This window comes from Oncorhynchus masou, chromosome 32 (assembly GCF_036934945.1).
Source record: "Oncorhynchus masou masou isolate Uvic2021 chromosome 32, UVic_Omas_1.1, whole genome shotgun sequence".
Taxonomy (NCBI): Eukaryota; Metazoa; Chordata; class Actinopteri; order Salmoniformes; family Salmonidae; genus Oncorhynchus; species Oncorhynchus masou.
This window is the reverse complement of record NC_088243.1, coordinates 81,543,742-81,566,808: the sequence shown is the minus strand read 5'-3', so window position 1 is coordinate 81,566,808 and position 23,067 is coordinate 81,543,742. Positions and strand designations below refer to the sequence as shown.

General features: G+C 54.3%; 1 protein-coding gene across 1 annotated transcript in view; it reads right to left on the bottom strand.

Annotated features, from left to right (window-relative positions):
- LOC135526681 (ephrin-B1-like) overlaps positions 1-23,067 on the bottom strand; it is a 147,768-nt gene that overhangs the window by 55,417 nt on the left and 69,284 nt on the right. The window contains exon 2 of the mRNA XM_064955235.1: positions 16,462-16,739. Coding sequence (XP_064811307.1) covers positions 16,462-16,739 — 278 coding nt within the window. The remainder of the gene's footprint in view (positions 1-16,461; positions 16,740-23,067) is intronic.

Genomic DNA, 23,067 nt, shown 5'->3' with positions numbered 1-23,067 from the left:
TCTCAGCTCTGGGAGAGGTTCTCTCTTCATATTTGGGCTAAAGTACAGGTTTAGTCGAAGGGGTGTAGTTACTTTGCTTAATTTTGTGTCAGGGGCAGCCAAATTAGCAATATGGACGACCCAAAAGAACAGTATTCGGGGACAGGGGCCTGTGGATGTGGTGGGCATGCTGGAGGGAATGTTGGCAGCGAGACTGAGGATTGCGTTTGCATATTACAAACGGGTTAATAATATTTTCAGAGGTTGTTATGTTTAGTTATTTGGTGTTTTATATGAGTGTTTATAATGTTGTGGGCTCCCAGAACCAATAAAGATTATTTAAATATCTCTCTCTCTCTCATGGAGGGCAGAGATGGCGGGATGGAGGGCAGAGATGGCGAGATGGACGGCAGAGATGGCGAGATGGAGGGCCGAGATGGCAGGATGGAGGGCAGAGATGGTGAGATGGAGGGCAGAGATGGTGAGATGGAGGGCAGAGATGGTAAGATGATGGCAGAGATGGTGGGATGGAGGGCAGAGATGGAGGGCAGAGATGGCGGGATGGAGGGCAGAGATGGTGGGATCGAGGGCAGAGATGGCGGGATGAAGGGCAGAGATGGCGGGATGGAGGGCAGAGATGGCGGGATGGAGGGCAGAGATGGCGGGATGGAGGGCAGAGATGGAGGGATGGAGGGCAGAGATGGAGGGATGGAGGGCAGAGATGGAGGGATGGAGGGCAGAGATGGCGAGATGGAGGGCCGAGATGGCAGGATGGAGGGCAGAGATGGTGAGATGGAGGGCAGAGATGGTGAGATGGAGGGCAGAGATGGTAAGATGATGGCAGAGATGGTGGGATGGAGGGCAGAGATGGAGGGCAGAGATGGCGGGATGGAGGGCAGAGATGGCGAGATGGAGGGCCGAGATGGCAGGATGGAGGGCAGAGATGGTGAGATGGAGGGCAGAGATGGTGAGATGGAGGGCAGAGATGGTAAGATGATGGCAGAGATGGTGGGATGGAGGGCAGAGATGGAGGGCAGAGATGGCGGGATGGAGGGCAGAGATGGTGGGATCGAGGGCAGAGATGGCGGGATGAAGGGCAGAGATGGCGGGATGGAGGGCAGAGATGGCGGGATGGAGGGCAGAGATGGCGGGATGGAGGGCAGAGATGGAGGGATGGAGGGCAGAGATGGAGGGATGGAGGGCAGAGATGGAGGGATGGAGGGCAGAGATGGTAAGATGATGGCAGAGATGGTGAGATGGAGGGCAGAGATGGTAAGAGGAGGGCAGAGATGGTGAGATGGAGGGCAGAGATGGTGAGATGGAGGGCAGAGATGGTGAGATGGAGGGCAGAGATGGCAGGAGGAGGGCAGAGATGGCAGGATGATGACAGAGATGGTAGGATGGAGGGCAGAGATGGAGGGCAGAGATGGTGAGATGGAGGGCAGAGATGGTGAGATGGAGGGCAGAGATGGTGAGATGGAGGGCAGAGATGGTAAGATGATGGCAGAGATGGTGGGATCGAGGGCAGAGATGGCGGGATGAAGGGCAGAGATGGCGGGATGGAGGGCAGAGATGGCGGGATGGAGGGCAGAGATGGCGGGATGGAGGGCAGAGATGGAGGGATGGAGGGCAGAGATGGAGGGATGGAGGGCAGAGATGGAGGGATGGAGGGCAGAGATGGTAAGATGATGGCAGAGATGGTGAGATGGAGGGCAGAGATGGTAAGAGGAGGGCAGAGATGGTGAGATGGAGGGCAGAGATGGTGAGATGGAGGGCAGAGATGGTGAGATGGAGGGCAGAGATGGTGAGATGGAGGGCAGAGATGGCAGGAGGAGGGCAGAGATGGCAGGATGATGACAGAGATGGTAGGATGGAGGGCAGAGATGGAGGGCAGAGATGGTGAGATGGAGGGCAGAGATGGTGAGATGGAGGGCAGAGATGGTGAGATGGAGGGCAGAGATGGTAAGATGATGGCAGAGATGGTGGGATGGAGGGCAGAGATGGAGGGCAGAGATGGAGGGCAGAGATGGCGGGATGGAGGGCAGAGATGGTGGGATGGAGGGCAGAGATGGCGGGATGAAGGGCAGAGATGGCGGGATGGAGGGCAGAGATGGCGGGATGGAGGGCAGAGATGGCGGGATGGAGGGCAGAGATGGAGGGATGGAGGGCAGAGATGGAGGGATGGAGGTCAGAGATGGTAAGATGATGGCAGAGATGGTGAGATGGAGGGCAGAGATGGTGAGATGGATGGTGAGATGGAGGGCAGAGATGGTGAGATGGAGGGCAGAGATGGTGAGATGGAGAGCAGAGATGGCAGGATGATGACAGAGATGGTAGGATGATGGCAGAGATGGTGGGATGGAGGGCAGAGATGGAGGGCAGAGATGGTGAGATGGAGGGCAGAGATGGTGAGATGGAGGGCAGAGATGGTAAGATGATGGCAGAGATGGTGGGATGGAGGGCAGAGATGGAGGGCAGAGATGGCGGGATGGAGGGCAGAGATGGTGGGATGGAGGGCAGAGATGGCGGGATGAAGGGCAGAGATGGCGGGATGAAGGGCAGAGATGGCGGGATGGAGGGCAGAGATGGCGGGATGGAGGGCAGAGATGGCGGGATGGAGGGCAGAGATGGAGGGATGGAGGGCAGAGATGGAGGGATGGAGGGCAGAGATGGTAAGATGATGGCAGAGATGGTGAGATGGAGGGCAGAGATGGTGAGATGGATGGCAGAGATGGTGAGATGGAGGGCAGAGATGGTGAGATGGAGGGCAGAGATGGCAGGATGATGACAGAGATGGTAGGATGATGGCAGAGATGGTGGGATGGAGGGCAGAGATGGAGGGCAGAGATGGTGAGATGGAGGGCAGAGATGGTGAGATGGAGGGCAGAGATGGTGAGATGGAGGGCAGAGATGGTAAGATGATGGCAGAGATGGTGGGATGGAGGGCAGAGATAGAGGGCAGAGATGGCAGGATGGAGGGCAGAGATGGTGGGATGGAGGGCAGAGATGGCGGGATGAAGGGCAGAGATGGCGGGATGGAGGGCAGAGATGGCGGGATGGAGGGCAGAGATGGCGGGATGGAGGGCAGAGATGGAGGGATGGAGGGCAGAGATGGTAAGATGATGGCAGAGATGGTGGGATGGAGGGCAGAGATGGAGGGCAGAGATGGCAGGATGGAGGGCAGAGATGGCGGGATGGAGGGCAGAGATGGCGGGATGAAGGGCAGATGGCGGGATGGAGGGCAGAGATGGCGGGATGGAGGGCAGAGATGGCGGGATGGAGGGCAGAGATGGCGGGATGGAGGGCAGAGATGGCGGGATGGAGGGCAGAGATGGTGAGATGGAGGGCAGAGATGGCAGGATGGAGGGCAGTGATGGTGAGGTGGAGGGCAGAGATGGCAGGATGGAGGGCAGAGATGGCAGGATAGAGGGCAGAGATGGCAGGATGGAGGGCAGAGATGGTGAGATGGAGGGCAGAGATGGCAGGATGGAGGGCAGAGATGGCAGGATGGAGGGCAGAGATGGCAGGATGGAGGGCAGAGATGGTGGGATGGAGGGCAGAAATGGTGAGATGGAGGGCAGAAATGGTGGGATGGAGGGCAGAGATGGTGAGATGGAGGGCAGAGATGGTGAGATGGAGGGCAGAGATGGTGGGATGGAGGGCAGAGATGGTGGGATGGAGGGCAGAGATGGTGGGATGGAGGGCAGAGATGGAGGGATGGAGGGCAGAGATGGAGGGATGGAGGGCAGAGATGGTGGGATCGAGGGCAGAGATGGCGGGATGAAGGGCAGAGATGGCGGGATGGAGGGCAGAGATGGCGGGATGGAGGGCAGAGATGGCGGGATGGAGGGCAGAGATGGAGGGATGGAGGGCAGAGATGGAGGGATGGAGGGCAGAGATGGAGGGATGGAGGGCAGAGATGGTAAGATGATGGCAGAGATGGTGAGATGGAGGGCAGAGATGGTAAGAGGAGGGCAGAGATGGTGAGATGGAGGGCAGAGATGGTGAGATGGAGGGCAGAGATGGTGAGATGGAGGGCAGAGATGGCAGGAGGAGGGCAGAGATGGCAGGATGATGACAGAGATGGTAGGATGGAGGGCAGAGATGGAGGGCAGAGATGGTGAGATGGAGGGCAGAGATGGTGAGATGGAGGGCAGAGATGGTGAGATGGAGGGCAGAGATGGTAAGATGATGGCAGAGATGGTGGGATCGAGGGCAGAGATGGCGGGATGAAGGGCAGAGATGGCGGGATGGAGGGCAGAGATGGCGGGATGGAGGGCAGAGATGGCGGGATGGAGGGCAGAGATGGAGGGATGGAGGGCAGAGATGGAGGGATGGAGGGCAGAGATGGAGGGATGGAGGGCAGAGATGGTAAGATGATGGCAGAGATGGTGAGATGGAGGGCAGAGATGGTAAGAGGAGGGCAGAGATGGTGAGATGGAGGGCAGAGATGGTGAGATGGAGGGCAGAGATGGTGAGATGGAGGGCAGAGATGGTGAGATGGAGGGCAGAGATGGCAGGAGGAGGGCAGAGATGGCAGGATGATGACAGAGATGGTAGGATGGAGGGCAGAGATGGAGGGCAGAGATGGTGAGATGGAGGGCAGAGATGGTGAGATGGAGGGCAGAGATGGTAAGATGATGGCAGAGATGGTGGGATGGAGGGCAGAGATGGAGGGCAGAGATGGAGGGCAGAGATGGCGGGATGGAGGGCAGAGATGGTGGGATGGAGGGCAGAGATGGCGGGATGAAGGGCAGAGATGGCGGGATGGAGGGCAGAGATGGCGGGATGGAGGGCAGAGATGGCGGGATGGAGGGCAGAGATGGAGGGATGGAGGGCAGAGATGGAGGGATGGAGGGCAGAGATGGTAAGATGATGGCAGAGATGGTGAGATGGAGGGCAGAGATGGTGAGATGGATGGCAGAGATGGTGAGATGGAGGGCAGAGATGGTGAGATGGAGGGCAGAGATGGTGAGATGGAGAGCAGAGATGGCAGGATGATGACAGAGATGGTAGGATGATGGCAGAGATGGTGGGATGGAGGGCAGAGATGGAGGGCAGAGATGGTGAGATGGAGGGCAGAGATGGTGAGATGGAGGGCAGAGATGGTAAGATGATGGCAGAGATGGTGGGATGGAGGGCAGAGATGGAGGGCAGAGATGGCGGGATGGAGGGCAGAGATGGCGGGATGGAGGGCAGAGATGGCGGGATGAAGGGCAGAGATGGCGGGATGAAGGGCAGAGATGGCGGGATGGAGGGCAGAGATGGCGGGATGGAGGGCAGAGATGGCGGGATGGAGGGCAGAGATGGAGGGATGGAGGGCAGAGATGGAGGGATGGAGGGCAGAGATGGTAAGATGATGGCAGAGATGGTGAGATGGAGGGCAGAGATGGTGAGATGGATGGCAGAGATGGTGAGATGGAGGGCAGAGATGGTGAGATGGAGGGCAGAGATGGCAGGATGATGACAGAGATGGTAGGATGATGGCAGAGATGGTGGGATGGAGGGCAGAGATGGAGGGCAGAGATGGTGAGATGGAGGGCAGAGATGGTGAGATGGAGGGCAGAGATGGTGAGATGGAGGGCAGAGATGGTAAGATGATGGCAGAGATGGTGGGATGGAGGGCAGAGATGGAGGGCAGAGATGGCAGGATGGAGGGCAGAGATGGTGGGATGGAGGGCAGAGATGGCGGGATGAAGGGCAGAGATGGCGGGATGGAGGGCAGAGATGGCGGGATGGAGGGCAGAGATGGCGGGATGGAGGGCAGAGATGGAGGGATGGAGGGCAGAGATGGTAAGATGATGGCAGAGATGGTGGGATGGAGGGCAGAGATGGAGGGCAGAGATGGCAGGATGGAGGGCAGAGATGGCGGGATGGAGGGCAGAGATGGCGGGATGAAGGGCAGATGGCGGGATGGAGGGCAGAGATGGCGGGATGGAGGGCAGAGATGGCGGGATGGAGGGCAGAGATGGCGGGATGGAGGGCAGAGATGGCGGGATGGAGGGCAGAGATGGTGAGATGGAGGGCAGAGATGGCAGGATGGAGGGCAGTGATGGTGAGGTGGAGGGCAGAGATGGCAGGATGGAGGGCAGAGATGGCAGGATAGAGGGCAGAGACGGCAGGATGGAGGGCAGAGATGGTGAGATGGAGGGCAGAGATGGCAGGATGGAGGGCAGAGATGGCAGGATGGAGGGCAGAGATGGCAGGATGGAGGGCAGAGATGGCGGGATGGAGGGCAGAAATGGTGAGATGGAGGGCAGAAATGGTGGGATGGAGGGCAGAGATGGTGAGATGGAGGGCAGAGATGGTGAGATGGAGGGCAGAGATGGTGGGATGGAGGGCAGAGATGGTGGGATGGAGGGCAGAGATGGTGGGATGGAGGGCAGAGATGGAGGGATGGAGGGCAGAGATGGAGGGATGGAGGGCAGAGATGGAGGGATGGAGGGCAGAGATGGTGGGATGGAGGGCAGAGATGGTGAGATGGAGGGCGGGGATGGAGGGCAGAGATGGAGGGATGGAGGGATGGAGGGCAGAGATGGAGGGATGGAGGGCAGAGATGGTGGGATGGAGGGCAGAGATGGTGAGATGGAGGGCAGAGATGGTGAGATGGAGGGCAGAGATGGAGGGCAGAGATGGTGAGATGGAGGGCAGAGATGGTGAGATGGAGGGCAGAGATGGTGAGATGGAGGGCAGAGATTGTGAGATGGAGGGCAGAGATGGTGAGATGGAGGGCAGAGATGGAGGGATGGAGGGCAGAGATGGTGGGATGAAGGGCAGAGATGGTGAGATGGAGGGCAGAGATGGAGGGATGGAGGGCAGAGATGGTGAGATGGAGGGCAGAGATGGAGGGATGGAGGGCAGAGATGGTGAGATGGAGGGCAGAGATGGTGAGATGGAGGGCAGAGATGGAGGGATGGAGGGCAGAGATGGTGAGATGGAGGGCAGAGATGGAGGGATGGAGAGCAGAGATGGCGGGATGGAGGGCAGAGATGGTGAGATGGAGGGCAGAGATGGTGAGATGGAGGGCAGAGATGGTGAGATGGAGGGCAGAGATGGTGAGATGGAGGGCAGAGATGGTGAGATGGAGGGCAGAGATGGCAGGATGATGGCAGAGATGGTAGGATGATGGCAGAGATGGTGGGATGGAGGGCAGAGATGGAGGGATGGAGGGCAGAGATGGAGGGATGGAGGGCAGAGATGGCAGGATGGAGGGCAGAGATGGAGGGATTAGTGTTGTCACGAAAGCATAATTTTGACCGATACGATACCTGGTTTAGTGTTGCAATACTCAATACCATCATGATACTCAATACCATCACGATACTCAATACCATCACGATACTCAATACCATCACGATACTCAATACCATCACGATACTCAATACCATCACGATACTCAATACCATCACGATACTCAATACCATCACGATACTCAATACCATCACGATACTCAATACCATCACTATACTCAATACCATCACGATACTCAATACCATCACGATACTCAATACCATCATGATAACAAAACGATACCATGGCAAAAAAGGTGTCATTAATCAATAATGTATTTGATCTAACCACATAACAACATAATGGTAACCATGTATTTGAATGGTAAATCTCTATTGATAAACTGGGTGAATCAAGATGTAACCTCGGCCACAGTACAGGTGAACACTTAGGAGTGTGTGGATGCACTGAGCTATACAGCTTGTTTTGCCTGATTTCATGGGTCTACAGATGAAAAACGATTTGTTTCCCTTCTATTTGGGACTTATTTTATTGTCCTGATCAACAACATTTGCATAGAATAAGCTTCTCTTCTTTTACAAAAGTGTGCACTGTTTTTTAAGACGTCATTCACACACACAGTACAAGACCAAGTGATGGGCAGAAGAGAGACCAGGTACATTGGAGAGGGCAGGTGCAGTGGAGAGGCCAGGTACAGAGGAGAGGCCAAGTGATGGGCAGAGGAGAGGCCAGGTACATTGGAGAGGCCAAGTGATGGGCAGTGGAGAGGCCAGGTACAATGGAGAGGCCAGGTACAGAGGAAAGGCCAGGTACAGAGGAGAGGCCAGGTGTGGGCAGAGGAGAGGCCAGGTACATTGGAGAGGCCAAGTGATGGGCAGAGGAGAGGCCAGGTACAATGGAGAGGCCAGGTACAGAGGCCAGGTGCAGTGGAGTGGCCAGGTACAGAGGAGAGGCCAAGTGATGGGCAGAGGAGAGGCCAGGTACATTGGAGAGGCCAAGTGATGGGCAGTGGAGAGGCCAGGTACAATGGAGAGGCCAGGTACAGAGGAGAGGCCAGGTACAGAGGAGAGGCCAGGTGTGGGCAGAGGAGAGGCCAGGTACATTGGAGAGGCCAAGTGATGGGCAGAGGAGAGGCCAGGTACAATGGAGAGGCCAGGTACAGAGGAGAGGCCAGGTGCAGTGGAGAGGCCAGGTACAGAGGAGAGGCCAGGTGTGGGCAGAGGAGAGTCCAGGTACATTGGAGAGGCCAGGTGCAGTGGAGAGGCCAGGTACAGAAGAGAGGCCAGGTGCAGCAGAGACCAGGTGTAGTGGAGAGGCCAGGTACAGAGGAGAAGCCAGGTGCAGTGGAGAGACCAGGTACAGAGGAGAGGCCAGGTGTAGTGGAGAGGCCAGGTACAGAGGAGAGGCCAGGTGCAGCGGAGAGGCCAAGTGATGGGCAGAGGAGAGACCAAGTACATTGGAGAGGCCAAGTGGTGGACAGAGGAGAGACCAGGTACAGAGGAGAGGCCAGGTAGAGAGGAGAGGCCAGGTACAGAGGAGAGGCCAGGTGCAGTGGAGAGGCCAGGTACAGAGGAGAGGCCAGGTGTGGGCAGAGGAGAGTCCAGTTACATTGGAGAGGCCAGGTGCAGTGGAGAGGCCAGGTACAGAAGAGAGGCCAGGTGCAGCAGAGAGGCCAGGTGCAGCGGAGAGGCCAGGTACAGAGGAGAGGCCAGGTGCAGCAGAGAGGCCAGGTGCAGCGGAGAAGCCAGGTGCAGTGGAGAGACCAGGTACAGAGGAGAGGCCAGGTGTAGTGGAGAGGCCAGGTACAGAGGAGAGGCCAGGTGCAGTGGAGAGGCCAGGTGCAGAGGAGAGGCCAGGTACAGAGGAGAGGCCAGGTACAGAGGAGAGGCCAGGTGCAGCGGAGAGGCCAAGTGATGGGCAGAGGAGAGACCAAGTACATTGGAGAGGCCAAGTGGTGGACAGAGGAGAGCCCAGGTGAGGGGAGAGGCCAGGTACAGAGGAGAGGCCAGGTGTGGGCAGAGGAGAGACCAGGTACATTGGAGAGGCCAGGTACAGAGGAGAGACCAGGTACAGAGGAGAGGCCAGGTGCAGTGGAGATGCCAGGTACAGAGGAGAGGCCAGGTGTGGGCAGAGGAGAGGCCAGGTACATTGGAGAGGCCAGGTACAGAGGAGAGGCCAGGTGTGGGCAGAGGAGAGGCCAGGTACATTGGAGAGGCCAGGTGCAGTGGAGATGCCAGGTACAGAGGAGAGGCCAGGTGTGAGCAGAGGAGAGACCAGGTACATTGGAGAGGCCAGGTGCAGCGGAGAGGCCAGGTACAGAGGAGAGGCCAGGTACAGAGGAGAGGCCAGGTGCAGTGGAGAGGCCAGGTGTGGGCAGAGGAGAGGCCAGGTACAGAGTAGAGGCCAGGTGCAGCAGAGAGGCCAGGTACAGAAGAGAGGCCAGGTGCAGCAGAGAGGCCAGGTGCAGCGGAGAGGCCAGGTACAGAGGAGAGGCCAGGTGCAGCAGAGAGGCCAGGTGCAGCGGAGAAGCCAGGTGCAGTGGAGAGACCAGGTACAGAGGAGAGGCCAGGTGTAGTGGAGAGGCCAGGTAAAGAGGAGAGGCCAGGTGCAGTGGAGAGGCCAGGTGCAGAGGAGAGGCCAGGTACAGAGGAGAGGCCAGGTACAGAGGAGAGGCCAGGTGCAGCGGAGAGGCCAAGTGATGGGCAGAGGAGAGACCAAGTACATTGGAGAGGCCAAGTGGTGGACAGAGGAGAGCCCAGGTGAGGGGAGAGGCCAGGTACAGAGGAGAGGCCAGGTGTGGGCAGAGGAGAGACCAGGTACATTGGAGAGGCCAGGTACAGAGGAGAGACCAGGTGCAGTGGAGATGCCAGGTACAGAGGAGAGGCCAGGTGTGGGCAGAGGAGAGGCCAGGTACATTGGAGAGGCCAGGTACAGAGGAGAGGCCAGGTACAGAGGAGAGGCCAGGTGTGGGCAGAGGAGAGGCCAGGTACATTGGAGAGGCCAAGTGATGGGCAGTGGAGAGGCCAGGTACAATGGAGAGGCCAGGTACAGAGGAAAGGCCAGGTACAGAGGAGAGGCCAGGTGTGGGCAGAGGAGAGGCCAGGTACATTGGAGAGGCCAAGTCATGGGCAGAGGAGAGGCCAGGTACAATGGAGAGGCCAGGTACAGAGGAGAGGCCAGGTACAGAGGAGAGGCCAGGTGTGGGCAGAGGAGAGGCCAGGTACATTGGAGAGGCCAAGTGATGGGCAGAGGAGAGGCCAGGTACAATGGAGAGGCCAGGTACAGAGGAGAGGCCAGGTGCAGTGGAGAGGCCAGGTACAGAGGAGAGGCCAGGTGTGGGCAGAGGAGAGTCCAGGTACATTGGAGAGGCCAGGTGCAGTGGAGAGGCCAGGTACAGAAGAGAGGCCAGGTGCAGCAGAGACCAGGTGTAGTGGAGAGGCCAGGTACAGAGGTGAAGCCAGGTGCAGTGGAGAGACCAGGTGTAGTAGAGAGGCCAGGTACAGAGGTGAAGCCAGGTACAGAGGAGAGGCCAGGTGTAGTAGAGAGGCCAGGTACAGAGGAGAGGCCAGGTGCAGTGGAGAGGCCAGGTGCAGAGGAGAGGCCAGGTACAGAGGAGAGGCCAGGTACAGAGGAGAGGCCAGGTACAGAGGAGAGGCCAAGTGATGGGCAGAGGAGAGACCAAGTACATTGGAGAGGCCAAGTGGTGGACAGAGGAGAGACCAGGTACAGAGGAGAGGCCAGGTAGAGAGGAGAGGCCAGGTGCAGTGGAGAGGCCAGGTACAGAGGAGAGGCCAGGTGTGGGCAGAGGAGAGTCCAGTTACATTGGAGAGGCCAGGTGCAGTGGAGAGGCCAGGTACAGAAGAGAGGCCAGGTGCAGCAGAGAGGCCAGGTGCAGCGGAGAGGCCAGGTACAGAGGAGAGGCCAGGTGCAGCAGAGAGGCCAGGTGCAGCGGAGAAGCCAGGTGCAGTGGAGAGACCAGGTACAGAGGAGAGGCCAGGTGTAGTGGAGAGGCCAGGTACAGAGGAGAGGCCAGGTGCAGTGGAGAGGCCAGGTGCAGAGGAGAGGCCAGGTACAGAGGAGAGGCCAGGTACAGAGGAGAGGCCAGGTGCAGCGGAGAGGCCAAGTGATGGGCAGAGGAGAGACCAAGTACATTGGAGAGGCCAAGTGGTGGACAGAGGAGAGCCCAGGTGAGGGGAGAGGCCAGGTACAGAGGAGAGGCCAGGTGTGGGCAGAGGAGAGACCAGGTACATTGGAGAGGCCAGGTACAGAGGAGAGACCAGGTACAGAGGAGAGGCCAGGTGCAGTGGAGATGCCAGGTACAGAGGAGAGGCCAGGTGTGGGCAGAGGAGAGGCCAGGTACATTGGAGAGGCCAGGTACAGAGGAGAGGCCAGGTGTGGGCAGAGGAGAGGCCAGGTACATTGGAGAGGCCAGGTGCAGTGGAGATGCCAGGTACAGAGGAGAGGCCAGGTGTGAGCAGAGGAGAGACCAGGTACATTGGAGAGGCCAGGTGCAGCGGAGAGGCCAGGTACAGAGGAGAGGCCAGGTACAGAGGAGAGGCCAGGTGCAGTGGAGAGGCCAGGTGTGGGCAGAGGAGAGGCCAGGTACAGAGTAGAGGCCAGGTGCAGCGGAGAGGCCAGGTGCAGCGGAGAAGCCAGGTGCAGTGGAGAGGCTAGGTGCAGTGGAGAGGCTAGGTGCAGTGGAGAAGCCAGGTGCAGTGGAGAAGCCAGGTGCAGTGGAGAGGCTAGGTGCAGTGGATAGGCTAGGTGCAGTGGATAGGCTAGGTGCAGTGGAGAGGCCAGGTGCAGCGGAGAGGCCAGGTGCAGCGGAGAGGCCAGGTGCAGCGGAGAAGCCAGGTGCAGTGGAGAGGCTAGGTGCAGTGGATAGGCTAGGTGCAGTGGAGAGGCCAGGTGCAGTGGAGAGGCCAGATGATAGGCAGGGGAGTGGCCAGGTGATAGGCAGAGGAATGGCCAGGTGCAGCAGAGAGGCCAGGCGATAGGCAGGGCAGAGGCCAGGTGAAGCAGAGAAGCCAGGTAATAGGCAGAGGAGAGGCCAGGTGGTAGGCAGGGGAGAGGCCAGGTAATAGACAGGGGAGAGGCCAGGTGATAGGCAGGGGAGAGGCCAGGTGATAGGCAGGGGAGAAGCCAGGTGGTAGGCAGGAGAGAGGCCAGGTGGTAGGCAGGAGAGAGGCCAGGTGATAGGCAGGAGAGAGGCCAGGTGATAGGCAGGAGAGAGGCCAGGTGATAGGCAGGAGAGAGGCCAGGTGGTAGGCAGGAGAGAGGCCAGGTGTAGGCAGGAGAGAGGCCAGGTGATAGGCAGGAGAGAGGCCAGGTGGTAGGCAGGAGAGAGGCCAGGTGATAGGCAGGAGAGAGACCAGGTGGTAGGCAGGAGAGAGGCCAGGTGGTAGGCAGGAGAGAGGCCAGGTGATAGGCAGGAGAGAGGCCAGGTGATAGGCAGGAGAGAGGCCAGGTAATAGGCAGAGGAGAGGCCAGGTAATAGGCAGGAGAGAGGCCAGGTAATAGGCAGAGGAGAGGCCAGGTAATAGGCAGGAGAGAGGCCAGGTGATTGGCAGAGGAGAGGCCAGGTGCAGCAGAGAGACCAGGTGGCAGGCAGCGTAGAGGCCAGGTAATAGGCAGAGGAGAGGCCAGGTAATAGACAGGGGAAAGGCCAGGTGGTAGACAGGGGAAAGGCCAGGTGGTAGACAGGGGAAAGGCCAGGTAATAGGCAGAGGAAAGGCCAGGTAATAGACAGGGGAAAGGCCAGGTGGTAGACAGGGGAAAGGCCAGGTGGTAGACAGGGGAAAGGCCAGGTAATAGGCAGAGGAGAGGCCAGGTGGTAGACAGGGGAAAGGCCAGGTGGTAGACAGGGGAAAGGCCAGGTGGTAGACAGGGGAAAGGCCAGGTAATAGGCAGAGGAGAGGCCAGGTAATAGACAGGGGAAAGGCCAGGTAATAGACAGGGGAAAGGCCAGGTGGTAGACAGGGGAGAGGCCAGGTAATAGGCAGAGGAGAGGCCAGGTAATAGACAGGGGAGAGGCCAGGTAATAGACAGGGGAAAGGCCAGGTGGTAGACAGGGGAGAGGCCAGGTAATAGGCAGAGGAGAGGCCAGGTAATAGGCAGAGGAGAGGCCAGGTAATAGGCAGGGGAGAGGCCAGGTGATTGGCAGGGGAGAGGCCAGGTGATTGGCAGGGTAGAGGCCAGGTGCAGCAGAGAGGCCAGGTGGCAGGCAGGGTAGAGGCCAGGTAATAGGCAGAGGAGAGGCCAGGTAATAGGCAGAGGAGAGGCCAGGTAATAGGCAGGGGAGAGGCCAGGTGATTGGCAGGGGAGAGGCCAGGTGATTGGCAGGGTAGAGGCCAGGTGCAGCAGAGAGGCCAGGTGGCAGGCAGGGTAGAGGCCAGGTAATAGGCAGAGGAGAGGCCAGGTAATAGGCAGAGGAGAGGCCAGGTAATAGGCAGGAGAGAAGCCAGGTGATAGGCAGGGGAGAGGCCAGGTAATAGGCAGGAGAGAGGCCAGGTGATTGGCAGAGGAGAGGCCAGGTAATAGGCAGAGGAGAGGCCAGGTAATAGACAGGTGAGAAGCCAGGTGATAGGCAGGGGAGAGGCCAGGTAATAGGCAGGAGAGAGGCCAGGTGATTGGCAGAGGAGAGGCCAGGTAATAGGCAGAGGAGAGGCCAGGTGATAGGCAGGGGAGAGGCCAGGTGCAGCAGAGAGGCCAAGTATTTTTGACTAACTGAATGATGTGGTTCACCATTGTAGTAGTTGGGAATCAAAATAATAATTTGTGAATCACAAACAATAAAAGTAAACAATTTAGCTGTCGCCTTCCTTTCAAATAGTGTCGCTGCAAATAGTGTCGCTGCTCATTTTGTAGATACTTTAAGTTGATTTAGACATTCAATAAATGGGACATTGCAACTCAATAGATGCTAGTCAGCCTCAAGTAAACACTTCTAAATGTAAGATATATAGCCTTTCAGCTCTATAAAATATGTGATGCATGCTGATGTTTTCCCCCCAAAACCTTCCCAGTTAAATGTTGACTGCAAAGCAAGCCTTCCTGGCAGAATGATGTCATTATGATTTGTACCAATCGGGTGACATTTGTTTATCATACTCTGCCATCACATGTAAAGTTCAGAAATCTGACAGAAACACAGCGAATCGAACAACAATGTACTGTGACTAAAACTCTATAACACCTGACACCAATATAGTGGATTAGAGGGTTTACCCTGACTGGGACTCAAAGCCTGACTGGGACTCAAAGCCTGACTGGGACTCAAAGCCTGACTGGGACTCAAAGCCTGACTGGGACTCAAACCCTGACTGGGACTCAAAGCCTGACTGGGACTCAAAGCCTGACTGGGACTCAAAGCCTGACTGGGACTCAAAGCCTGACTGGGACTCAAAGCCTGACTGGGACTCAAAGCCTGGTCCCTGTGACTGTCATTCCCAAACCATTATACACTCACAGTTCTCGCTATATGAGCCATGATATAATTCCTACCAAGAGGGTTTACCCTGACTGGGACTCAAAGCCTGGTCCCTGTGACTGTCATTCCTAAACCATTATACACTCACAGTTCTCGCTATATGAGCCATGATATAATTCCTACCAAGAGGGTTTACCCTGTTGGCACGATGCATACAGTGTTTCCATTTCACGCTAGTGACCTGGTTTTACCTCCTTGTCCTGACGTTTTCTACATTGGTGTCAGAAGTGGGAGTACCGAAAGGCTGACATCTCTTGGGGACGTCGCTAATGTCAAAGATTGTTTAGTATATTACAAGGTGTACTACTTTTATTTAATTTTTTTAATTATGATTTGAAAAATTGTTGCTTGCTTACATCAGTTAATAAATTAATACATTTGTATGGCCTTGGCGACAATACAATTATCCTACCTAGACTCGTCTACAACACCACAATGAAATGAATATTGCCGTTTTCATTAAAACTCTAGGCTGTAAACTGCAGTGAAAATGTAATTTGAATATTGGCGCAAAAGCCCTGTTATTTGAATGTTTCATTCACATCATTTGAATCAGTTGACTCGGCAGATCATAAGGTCTAGAAAGGCACAGTACAGGATAGTCTGTCTGTATTTTTATTTTAAAACTGATGCATCATTCTCCCAAGTCGTCCTATATAGTGTGTCCATAAGCCTCTGCTCCCAGCAGGCCCAGTTATTCAGGAAAGCTTAGAGCGCGTTGTGCCTCTGTTCTGATCCTCGACCTCTAACCTAACGCTTCAATATAGCCGACATATTTGTCATTGAACTTTTAAAATGTGTGACCTTTTCAATGTGTGGCATAAACAACCAGTCACAATGTTTTAATGTGATTAGGCTACTTCAATTCCTCTGCCTGTGAGATGTAAACCTCCCTGTAGCTCACTCCACCCATCCCCTGATGATACCAGAGAGACTACGGGATCCTAAACTCCCAGTGACCTCTGCTACCAGGAAACCCAAGGGTTGCTAGGGAGGTTGCTAGGGGGCAGGTCAGAGCCTCCTCAGTCTATCTCCAAGTGGACAAGAGGGATGGAATGTGTGGACAGAAAAAACAAATCCACCTCACTGGGAATAAATGTCCCTATTGTGTGTAACTGTGTGTGAGGGAGCTTTATTCTGGGAAAGGTGTCACTATCCACATTTATCAACGCAGGGTTGCTACAGTTATTGTTATTTCTGTTGGTAAATATGATTTTTTTAGGTAATTTTATGAGGGGGGAGGGTGTGCAATATTATGAAGATATATATATATGTTTTATGACACCTTAAGTTAGACCAGTCTCCTGCTCTTGGCTCTTGTTGACGGTCCTCATCTCTCTACGTTGGGTCAGTTATCAGCTCAGACAAACTAAACTGTCTTTATATAACAGATTTACTCGGGCTCCACTTTACACCACAACCATCACCGGGGACAAATAACTGGTTTAGGAAACACCACTCCCTGGGCCCACTCACCCGGCTTCATCAAGCTTCATCAAGCGTGATGAAACAGAACCTATTTGATGCATTGTGGAGGGTCAGCACTCTTTCATTATTTACAGTCAATAAGAGTGGAACAAACGTTTTAGCTGCTAGCACATCGTCAGTCTGGGTTCGGAGGTCAGTGGTTTCAACAACATATACAACTGCAACTACAAACCTTATTCTGCACTCATGTGTGATGATATAAACTGTCAGAAGACAATTCAAAAAAAATTTATTCAGATTGATTCAGTACTCACATGTGATGTAGTAATTCATATTCTTCTTAAACTCCAGGCCCATATAGTTGGGACTAAACTCCTGGAACTTGATGGTGAACTTGATGTCCTTCTCTGGCTTGTTACAGTTGACCAGTACGTTGGGGTCCATGACCGTGCTGCACCCCTCCACCTGCTCTCTCCTGACCAGGTACAGCTTATAGAACTCATAGTCTCGTCCTGGCTCAGCCTTGGGGCAGATAATGTCCAGCTTGTCCCCGATATCTGGGTAGATGACCACCCCTCTACCTGACAGGAACCTGAGGGGAGGAGAAGAGTACATGGTCTGGACTGATGTAGACTAACTCCAAAATGGCACCCTATTCACTATATAAGTAAGTACAGTGCATTCGAAAAGTATTCAGACCCCTTCACTTTTTCCACATTTTGTTACTTTACAGCCTTATTCTAAAGTGTATTAAATAGTTTTTTTATATTCATTAAACTACACTCAATACCCCATAATGACAAAGCAAAACAGGTTTTTAGATTTTTTTTTTGTGCAAATTTACAAAAAAATGTAACTGAAATATGACATTTACAGAAGCATTCAGACCTTTCACTCAGTACTTTGTTGAAGCACCATTGGCAGCAATTACAGCCTCTAGTCTTCTTTAGTATGATGCTACAAGCTTGGTACACCTGTATTTGCAGGGTAGCCTAGTGGTTAGAGCAAGTTCGAATCCCCCGAGCTGACAAGGTACAAATCTGTCGTTCTGCCCCTGAACAGGCAGTTAACCCACTGTTCCTAGGCCGTCATTGAAAATAAGAATTTGTTCTTAACTGACTTGCCTAGTAAAATTAAGGTAAAATAAATAAATAAAATTTGGGGAGTTTCACCCATTCTTCTCTGCAAATCCTCTCAAGTTCTGTCAGGTTAGTTGGGGAGCGTTGCCGCACAGCTATTTTCAGGTCTCTCCAGAGATGTTCGATCGGGTTCAAGTCCGGGTTCTGGCTGGGCCACTCAAGGACATTCAGAGACTTGTCCCGAAGCCATTCCTGCATTGTCTTAGCTGTGTGCTTAGGATCATTGTCCTGTTAGAAGGTGAACCTTCACCCCAGTCTGAGGTCCTGAGCGCTCTGGAGCAAGTTCTCATCAAGGATCTCTCTGTACTTTGCTCCGTTCATTCAACCCTGACTAGACTCCCAGTCCCTGCCGTTGAAAAACATCCCCAGAGCATGACCACCATGGTTCACCATAGGGATTGTATTGGCCAGGTGATGAGCGGTGCCTGGCTTCCTCCAGACGTGACGCTTGGCATTCAGGTCAAAGAGTTCAATCTTGTTTCTCATGGTCTGAGAGTCCTTTTGGTGCCTTTTGGCAAACTCTAAGCAGGCTGTCATGTGCCTTTTACTGAGGGGTGGCTTCCTTCTGGCCACTCTACCATGAAGGCTTGATTGGTGGATTGCTGCAGAGATGGTTGTCCTTCTGGAAGGTTCTCCCATCTTCACAGAGGAACTCTGGAGCTCTGTCAGAGTGACCATCGGGTTCTTGGTCACCTCACTGACCAAGGCCCTTCTCTCCCGACTGCTCAGTTTGGCCGGGCGGCCAGCTCTAGGAAAAGTGTTGGGGGTTCCAAACTTCTTCAATTTAAGAATGATGGAGGACACTGTGTTCTTGGGGACTTTCAATGCTGCAGAAATGCTTTGGTATCCTTCTACAGATCTGGCCCTCAACACAATGCTGTCTCGGAGATCTATGAACAATTCCTTTGACCTCACGGCTTGGTTTTTGCTCTGACATGGACTGTCAACTGTGGGACCTTATATAGACAGGTGTGTGCCATTCCAAATCATGTCCAATCAATTGAATTCAACACAGGTGGACTCCCATCAAGTTGTAGAAGCATCTCAAGGATGATCAATGGATGCACCTGAGCTCAATTTTGAGTCTCATAGCAAAGGGTTGGAATACATATGTAAGTAAGATATTTAAGTTTTTTATTGTTAATAAATTTGCACACAAAAAATGATACTTTTCACTTGTCATTATGGGGTATTGTGTGTATATTGATGAGGAGAAAAATGTAAATGCAATCCATTTTAGAATAAGGCTGTAAAGTAACAAAATGTGGAAAAAGTGAAGGGGTCTGAATACTTTCCGAATGCAGTGCAAGGAAGCCCTGGACAAGCAAGCCCTTTCGGGGCCAGAACGGCCCATAGGTATCTGGTCAAAAGTAATGCCCTACAAAGGGAATAGGAACACAGTCACAGTCAGGACCCTCACTGTGGGTTTGAGTTCATTGACCTGACCCAAGATGGACAGGAAGACAGGCAGACAGACAGGAAGACAGGGAGACAGACAGGCAGAACCATTGTTCTGGACTCTAGTTTAAAATGTCAACAGGGTTCAGTACTCGCTACTGTCCCAGTTAACCAGCCAATTAACCCAGACAGCCTTATACACCACTGTGTGTGTGTGGTCACGGGCAGTACCGGGAATATCAACAGATGAGATCTGACCATGGCAACAGATTTGGGGGAGGATTTAGAGGAGCGACAAACGTTTGTTTTTCTTACTGATCCCTTATGGTTTAGCAGGACATCAGGGATACAGGAAGGCTTTCTCTCTCACCCCACCCCCTCTCTCCCCCTCTCTCTCTCTCTCCCCTCTTTCTCTCTCCCCTCCCTCTCTCTCCCCCTCTCTCTCTCCCCTCCCTCTCTCTCTCCCCCACCCTTTCTCTCCACTCCCACCCTCTATCTCTCTGTCTCACACTCTCTCTTCCCCACTCTTTCACTCACCTGGCACCCTTTCTCTCTCTGTCCACCCTCTCTCTCTGTCCACCCTCTATCTCTCTCTCACCCCTCTCCCTCCCGCCCTCTCCCCCCTCTCTCTCTCTCTTCCCCCCTCTTTCACTCACCTGGCACCCTCTCTCTCTCTGTCCACCCTCTCTCTCTGTCCAGCCTCTCTCTCTGTCCACCCTCTCTCTCTGTCCAGCCTCTCTCTCTCTGTCCACCGTCCTCTTTCCTCTCTCCCCCACCCTCTCTCTCTCCCCTCCCTCTCTCTCTCTGTCCACCCTCTCTCTCTCTGTCCACCCTCTCGTTCTGTCCACCCTCTCTCTCTCTGTCCACCCTATATCTCTCTCTGTCCACCCTCTCTCTCTCTCTCCCCACCCTCTCTCTCTCTCTGTCCACCTCTCTCTCTCTCTCTCTCTCTCTCTGTCCACCCTCTCTCTCTCTGTCCACCCTCTCTCTCTCTGTCCACCCTCTCTCTCTCTGTCCACCCTCTCTCTCTCTCTCTGTCTACCCTCACTCCCTCTGTCCACCCTCTCTCTCTCTGTCCACCCTCTCTCTCTCTGTCCACCCTCTCTCTCTGTCCACCCTCTCTCCCTCTGTCCACCCTCTCTCTCTGTCCACCCTCTCCCTCTGTCCACCCTCTCTCTCTCTGTCCACCCTCTCTCCCTCTGTCCACCCTCTCTCTCTCTGTCCACCCTCTCTCTCTCTGTCCACCCTCTCTCTCTGTCCACCCTCTCTCTCTCTGTCCACCCTCTCTCTCTCTGTCCACCCTCTCTCTCTGTCCACCCTCTCTCTCTGTCCACCCTCTCTCTCTGTCCACCCTCTCTCTCTCTGTCCACACTCTCTCTCTGTCCACCGTCCTATTTCCTCTCCCCCCCCACCCTCTCTCTCTCCCCTCCCAACCTCTCCCCACCACCCTCTCTCTCCTCCCACCCCCTCTCTCTCCCTCCCACCCTCTCTCTCTCCCCTCCCACCTTCTCTCTCTCCCCCCACCATCTCTCTCTCTCTCAGAGTTTGGACTCCCGGCCACCTTATCTACAACTATCATCACTCAGCTCATTAGACTGCTAAACGACTCACTGTCAGAGAGAGAAACAGAGAGAGAGAGAGAGAGAGATGAGAGAGATTCCCAGCCTTCATTCCTATTCAATTTGGATAGAGGCATTACCAGATGTCTCCATGTACTAGGAGTGGGAGGAATAAAGGAGGAATAGAAAGGATCAATGCTAAATGAGATGTTAAAATGACAGGAAATGAACTCTGTGTTAATATGATGAGATGTTATAATGACAGGAAATGAACTCTGTGTTAATGTGATGAGATGATATAATGATCAGAATGGACTCTGTGTTAATGTGATAAGATGATAGAGAATGCCGATTGGAAGGAGGGATCAGAGAGGGGATTGGTACACACGCATGAACACACACAAACACAGACAGATCCGAAAGGGGTGAGGCAATGGGCCGGTACTCCCCTGTTATTGTCTGCTCTCTGCTTAGGGGGGCATTCATTCAGAGAGTGAGAACAGGGTGGGTGTGTGTGTCTGTCTGTCTGTGTGTGTGTGTGTGTGTGTGTGTGTGTGTGTGTGTGTGTGTGTGTGTGTGTGTGTGTGTGTGTGTGTGTGTGTGTGTGTGTGTGTGTGTGTGTGTGTGTGTGTGTGTGTGTGTGTGTGTGTCTGTCGCCCCAACCCAGACAAGGACTCCATCAGTCGCTAATTTGATCTACAAGATGCACCAGTGAGGCATAAACAAGTTACCATAGCAACATGAGGCTTTGTGGCTGACCAACACTACCCCCTCCCTCTCCCTGCCCCCTCTCTCTTTCTATAATTTTCTCTCTTTCATTCATTCATTCTTTCACACACATGCACACTGTGTTCCATGTGTTCCAAACAACTGATCATTGGAAACAACATTAAAAGTCCTCAAAACACTAACCTGGACTCAAAACTCTAACCTGGACGGACGGACGGACGGACGGACGGACGGAAAAACCAAGAGATGTGAAAACCGAAAAAATGTGAAGGCCACATAGTAGGCACAGGGGTTTCTTTCCCCCAAAGCTGTGCTCTTGGTAAGGCTGGCGCGGGACGGCTGCAGACGGGCACGCCGGGCAAAGAAAGAGATGGGTGGGTTATCTTCAAATAATATTTTTGCAGGAATCTCCTTGCGAATGATTTTGCCGAAGATTGTATCACCGCCTGGCTGGGCAACCTGAGCTTTTGCTATCTCATCGGACGGACGGACGGATGGACGGGCGGACGGACGGACGCAAGAGGAGAGGAGATGAGAGGAGACGAGAGGAGGCGAGAGGAGAGGAGACGAGAGGAGACGAGAGGAGACGAGAGGAGACGAGAGGAGGCAAGAGGAGACGAGAGGAGAGGAGAGGAGAGGAGAGGAGAGGAGAGGAGGAGTGTGTGTGTGTGTGTGTGTGTGTGTGTGTGTGTGTGTGTGTGTGTGTGTGTGTGTGTGTGTGTGTGTGTGTGTGTGTGTGTGTGTGTGTGTGTGTGTGTGTGTGTGTGTGTGTGTGTGTGTGTGTCTCTTTCTCTGTATCTCTCTCTCTCTCCCCCTCTTTCTCTGTCTCTGTCTCTCTCCCCCTCTTTCTCTGGCTCTCTTTCTCTCTCCCTATCTGTCTATCTCCGGTCTTTGTTAACAGTGTGGTAGTGAGTATCTGGCTGAGTTGTGAAGCACTGTGCAGATGGAAGAGAAGTAGCATAAAAGAAAAGGGTCAGCAATTAGTGTTTAGTCCCTTTTAAAAGTCCGCCTCTTGGCAAGCAGCAAGCCCTGCTACAGACCTGACCAGGAGCTATACTAACAGGCTGGGACTCTGTCTCTGTCTCACTCTATCACTAAACAACCCTGGAGACGAGAGGAGACGAGAGGAGACGAGAGGAGACGAGAGGAGACGAGAGGAGGCGAGAGGAGAGGAGACGAGACGAGAGGAGATGAGAGGAGAGGAGACGAGAGGAGGCGAGAGGAGAGGAGACGAGAGGAGAGGAGACGAGAGGAGAGGAGACGAGAGGAGAGGAGACAAGAGGAGAGGAGACGAGAGGAGGCGAGAGGAGACGAGAGGAGACGAGAGGAGGTGAGAGGAGAGGAGAGGAGACGAGAGGAGGCAAGAGGAGAGGAGATGAGAGGAGACGAGAGGAGGCGAGAGGAGAGGAGACGAGAGGAGAGGAGACGAGAGGAGAGGAGACGAGAGGAGAGGAGACGAGAGGAGGCGAAAGGAGACGAGAGGAGACGAGAGGAGACGAGAGGAGGCGAGAGGAGGCGAGAGGAGATGAGAGGAGACACATGCCCTCATCATTCTCTAACCTCCCCTGTGTTAAAGTAACGGTGTCAGTCAAAATCCAACACAATAAAGACAATAGAATGAAAACAAAGGAAGAAGAGATGTCGTTGTATCTGGCCCCATTGTTGGCCTGTGTTCTGCCCTGTTCAGACCTACAACAACGCAACTGCAGACAGTAACAACAAAGCAAGGGAGGAGGAGGAGAGGAAAAGAGGAGAGGAAAGCACTCCCCCTACCTCCTCCTTATGCATTCCTCTGGAAATATGAGCACATGATCTCTCTCTCCCACTCCCTCTCTCTTTTTTCTCTCTCTCCCCCTTTCTCTCTCTCCTTCTCTCTCCCACACACACACCAACCCTGTCTCAGAATTCCCCCTGTAGAAAGTGAAGAGGGAAATAACAGCACGATGGGGTGCATTCTGGGTTTTCCCGAGCCCCCAACCACAGACCATTCACATAAACCCACAGACAGCCACATACAGCACTACCTCTAAAGCTAACCCTAAACCTGCACCATTCACATTCACATTATTCACTATCTACCACCAATTCACAGCCC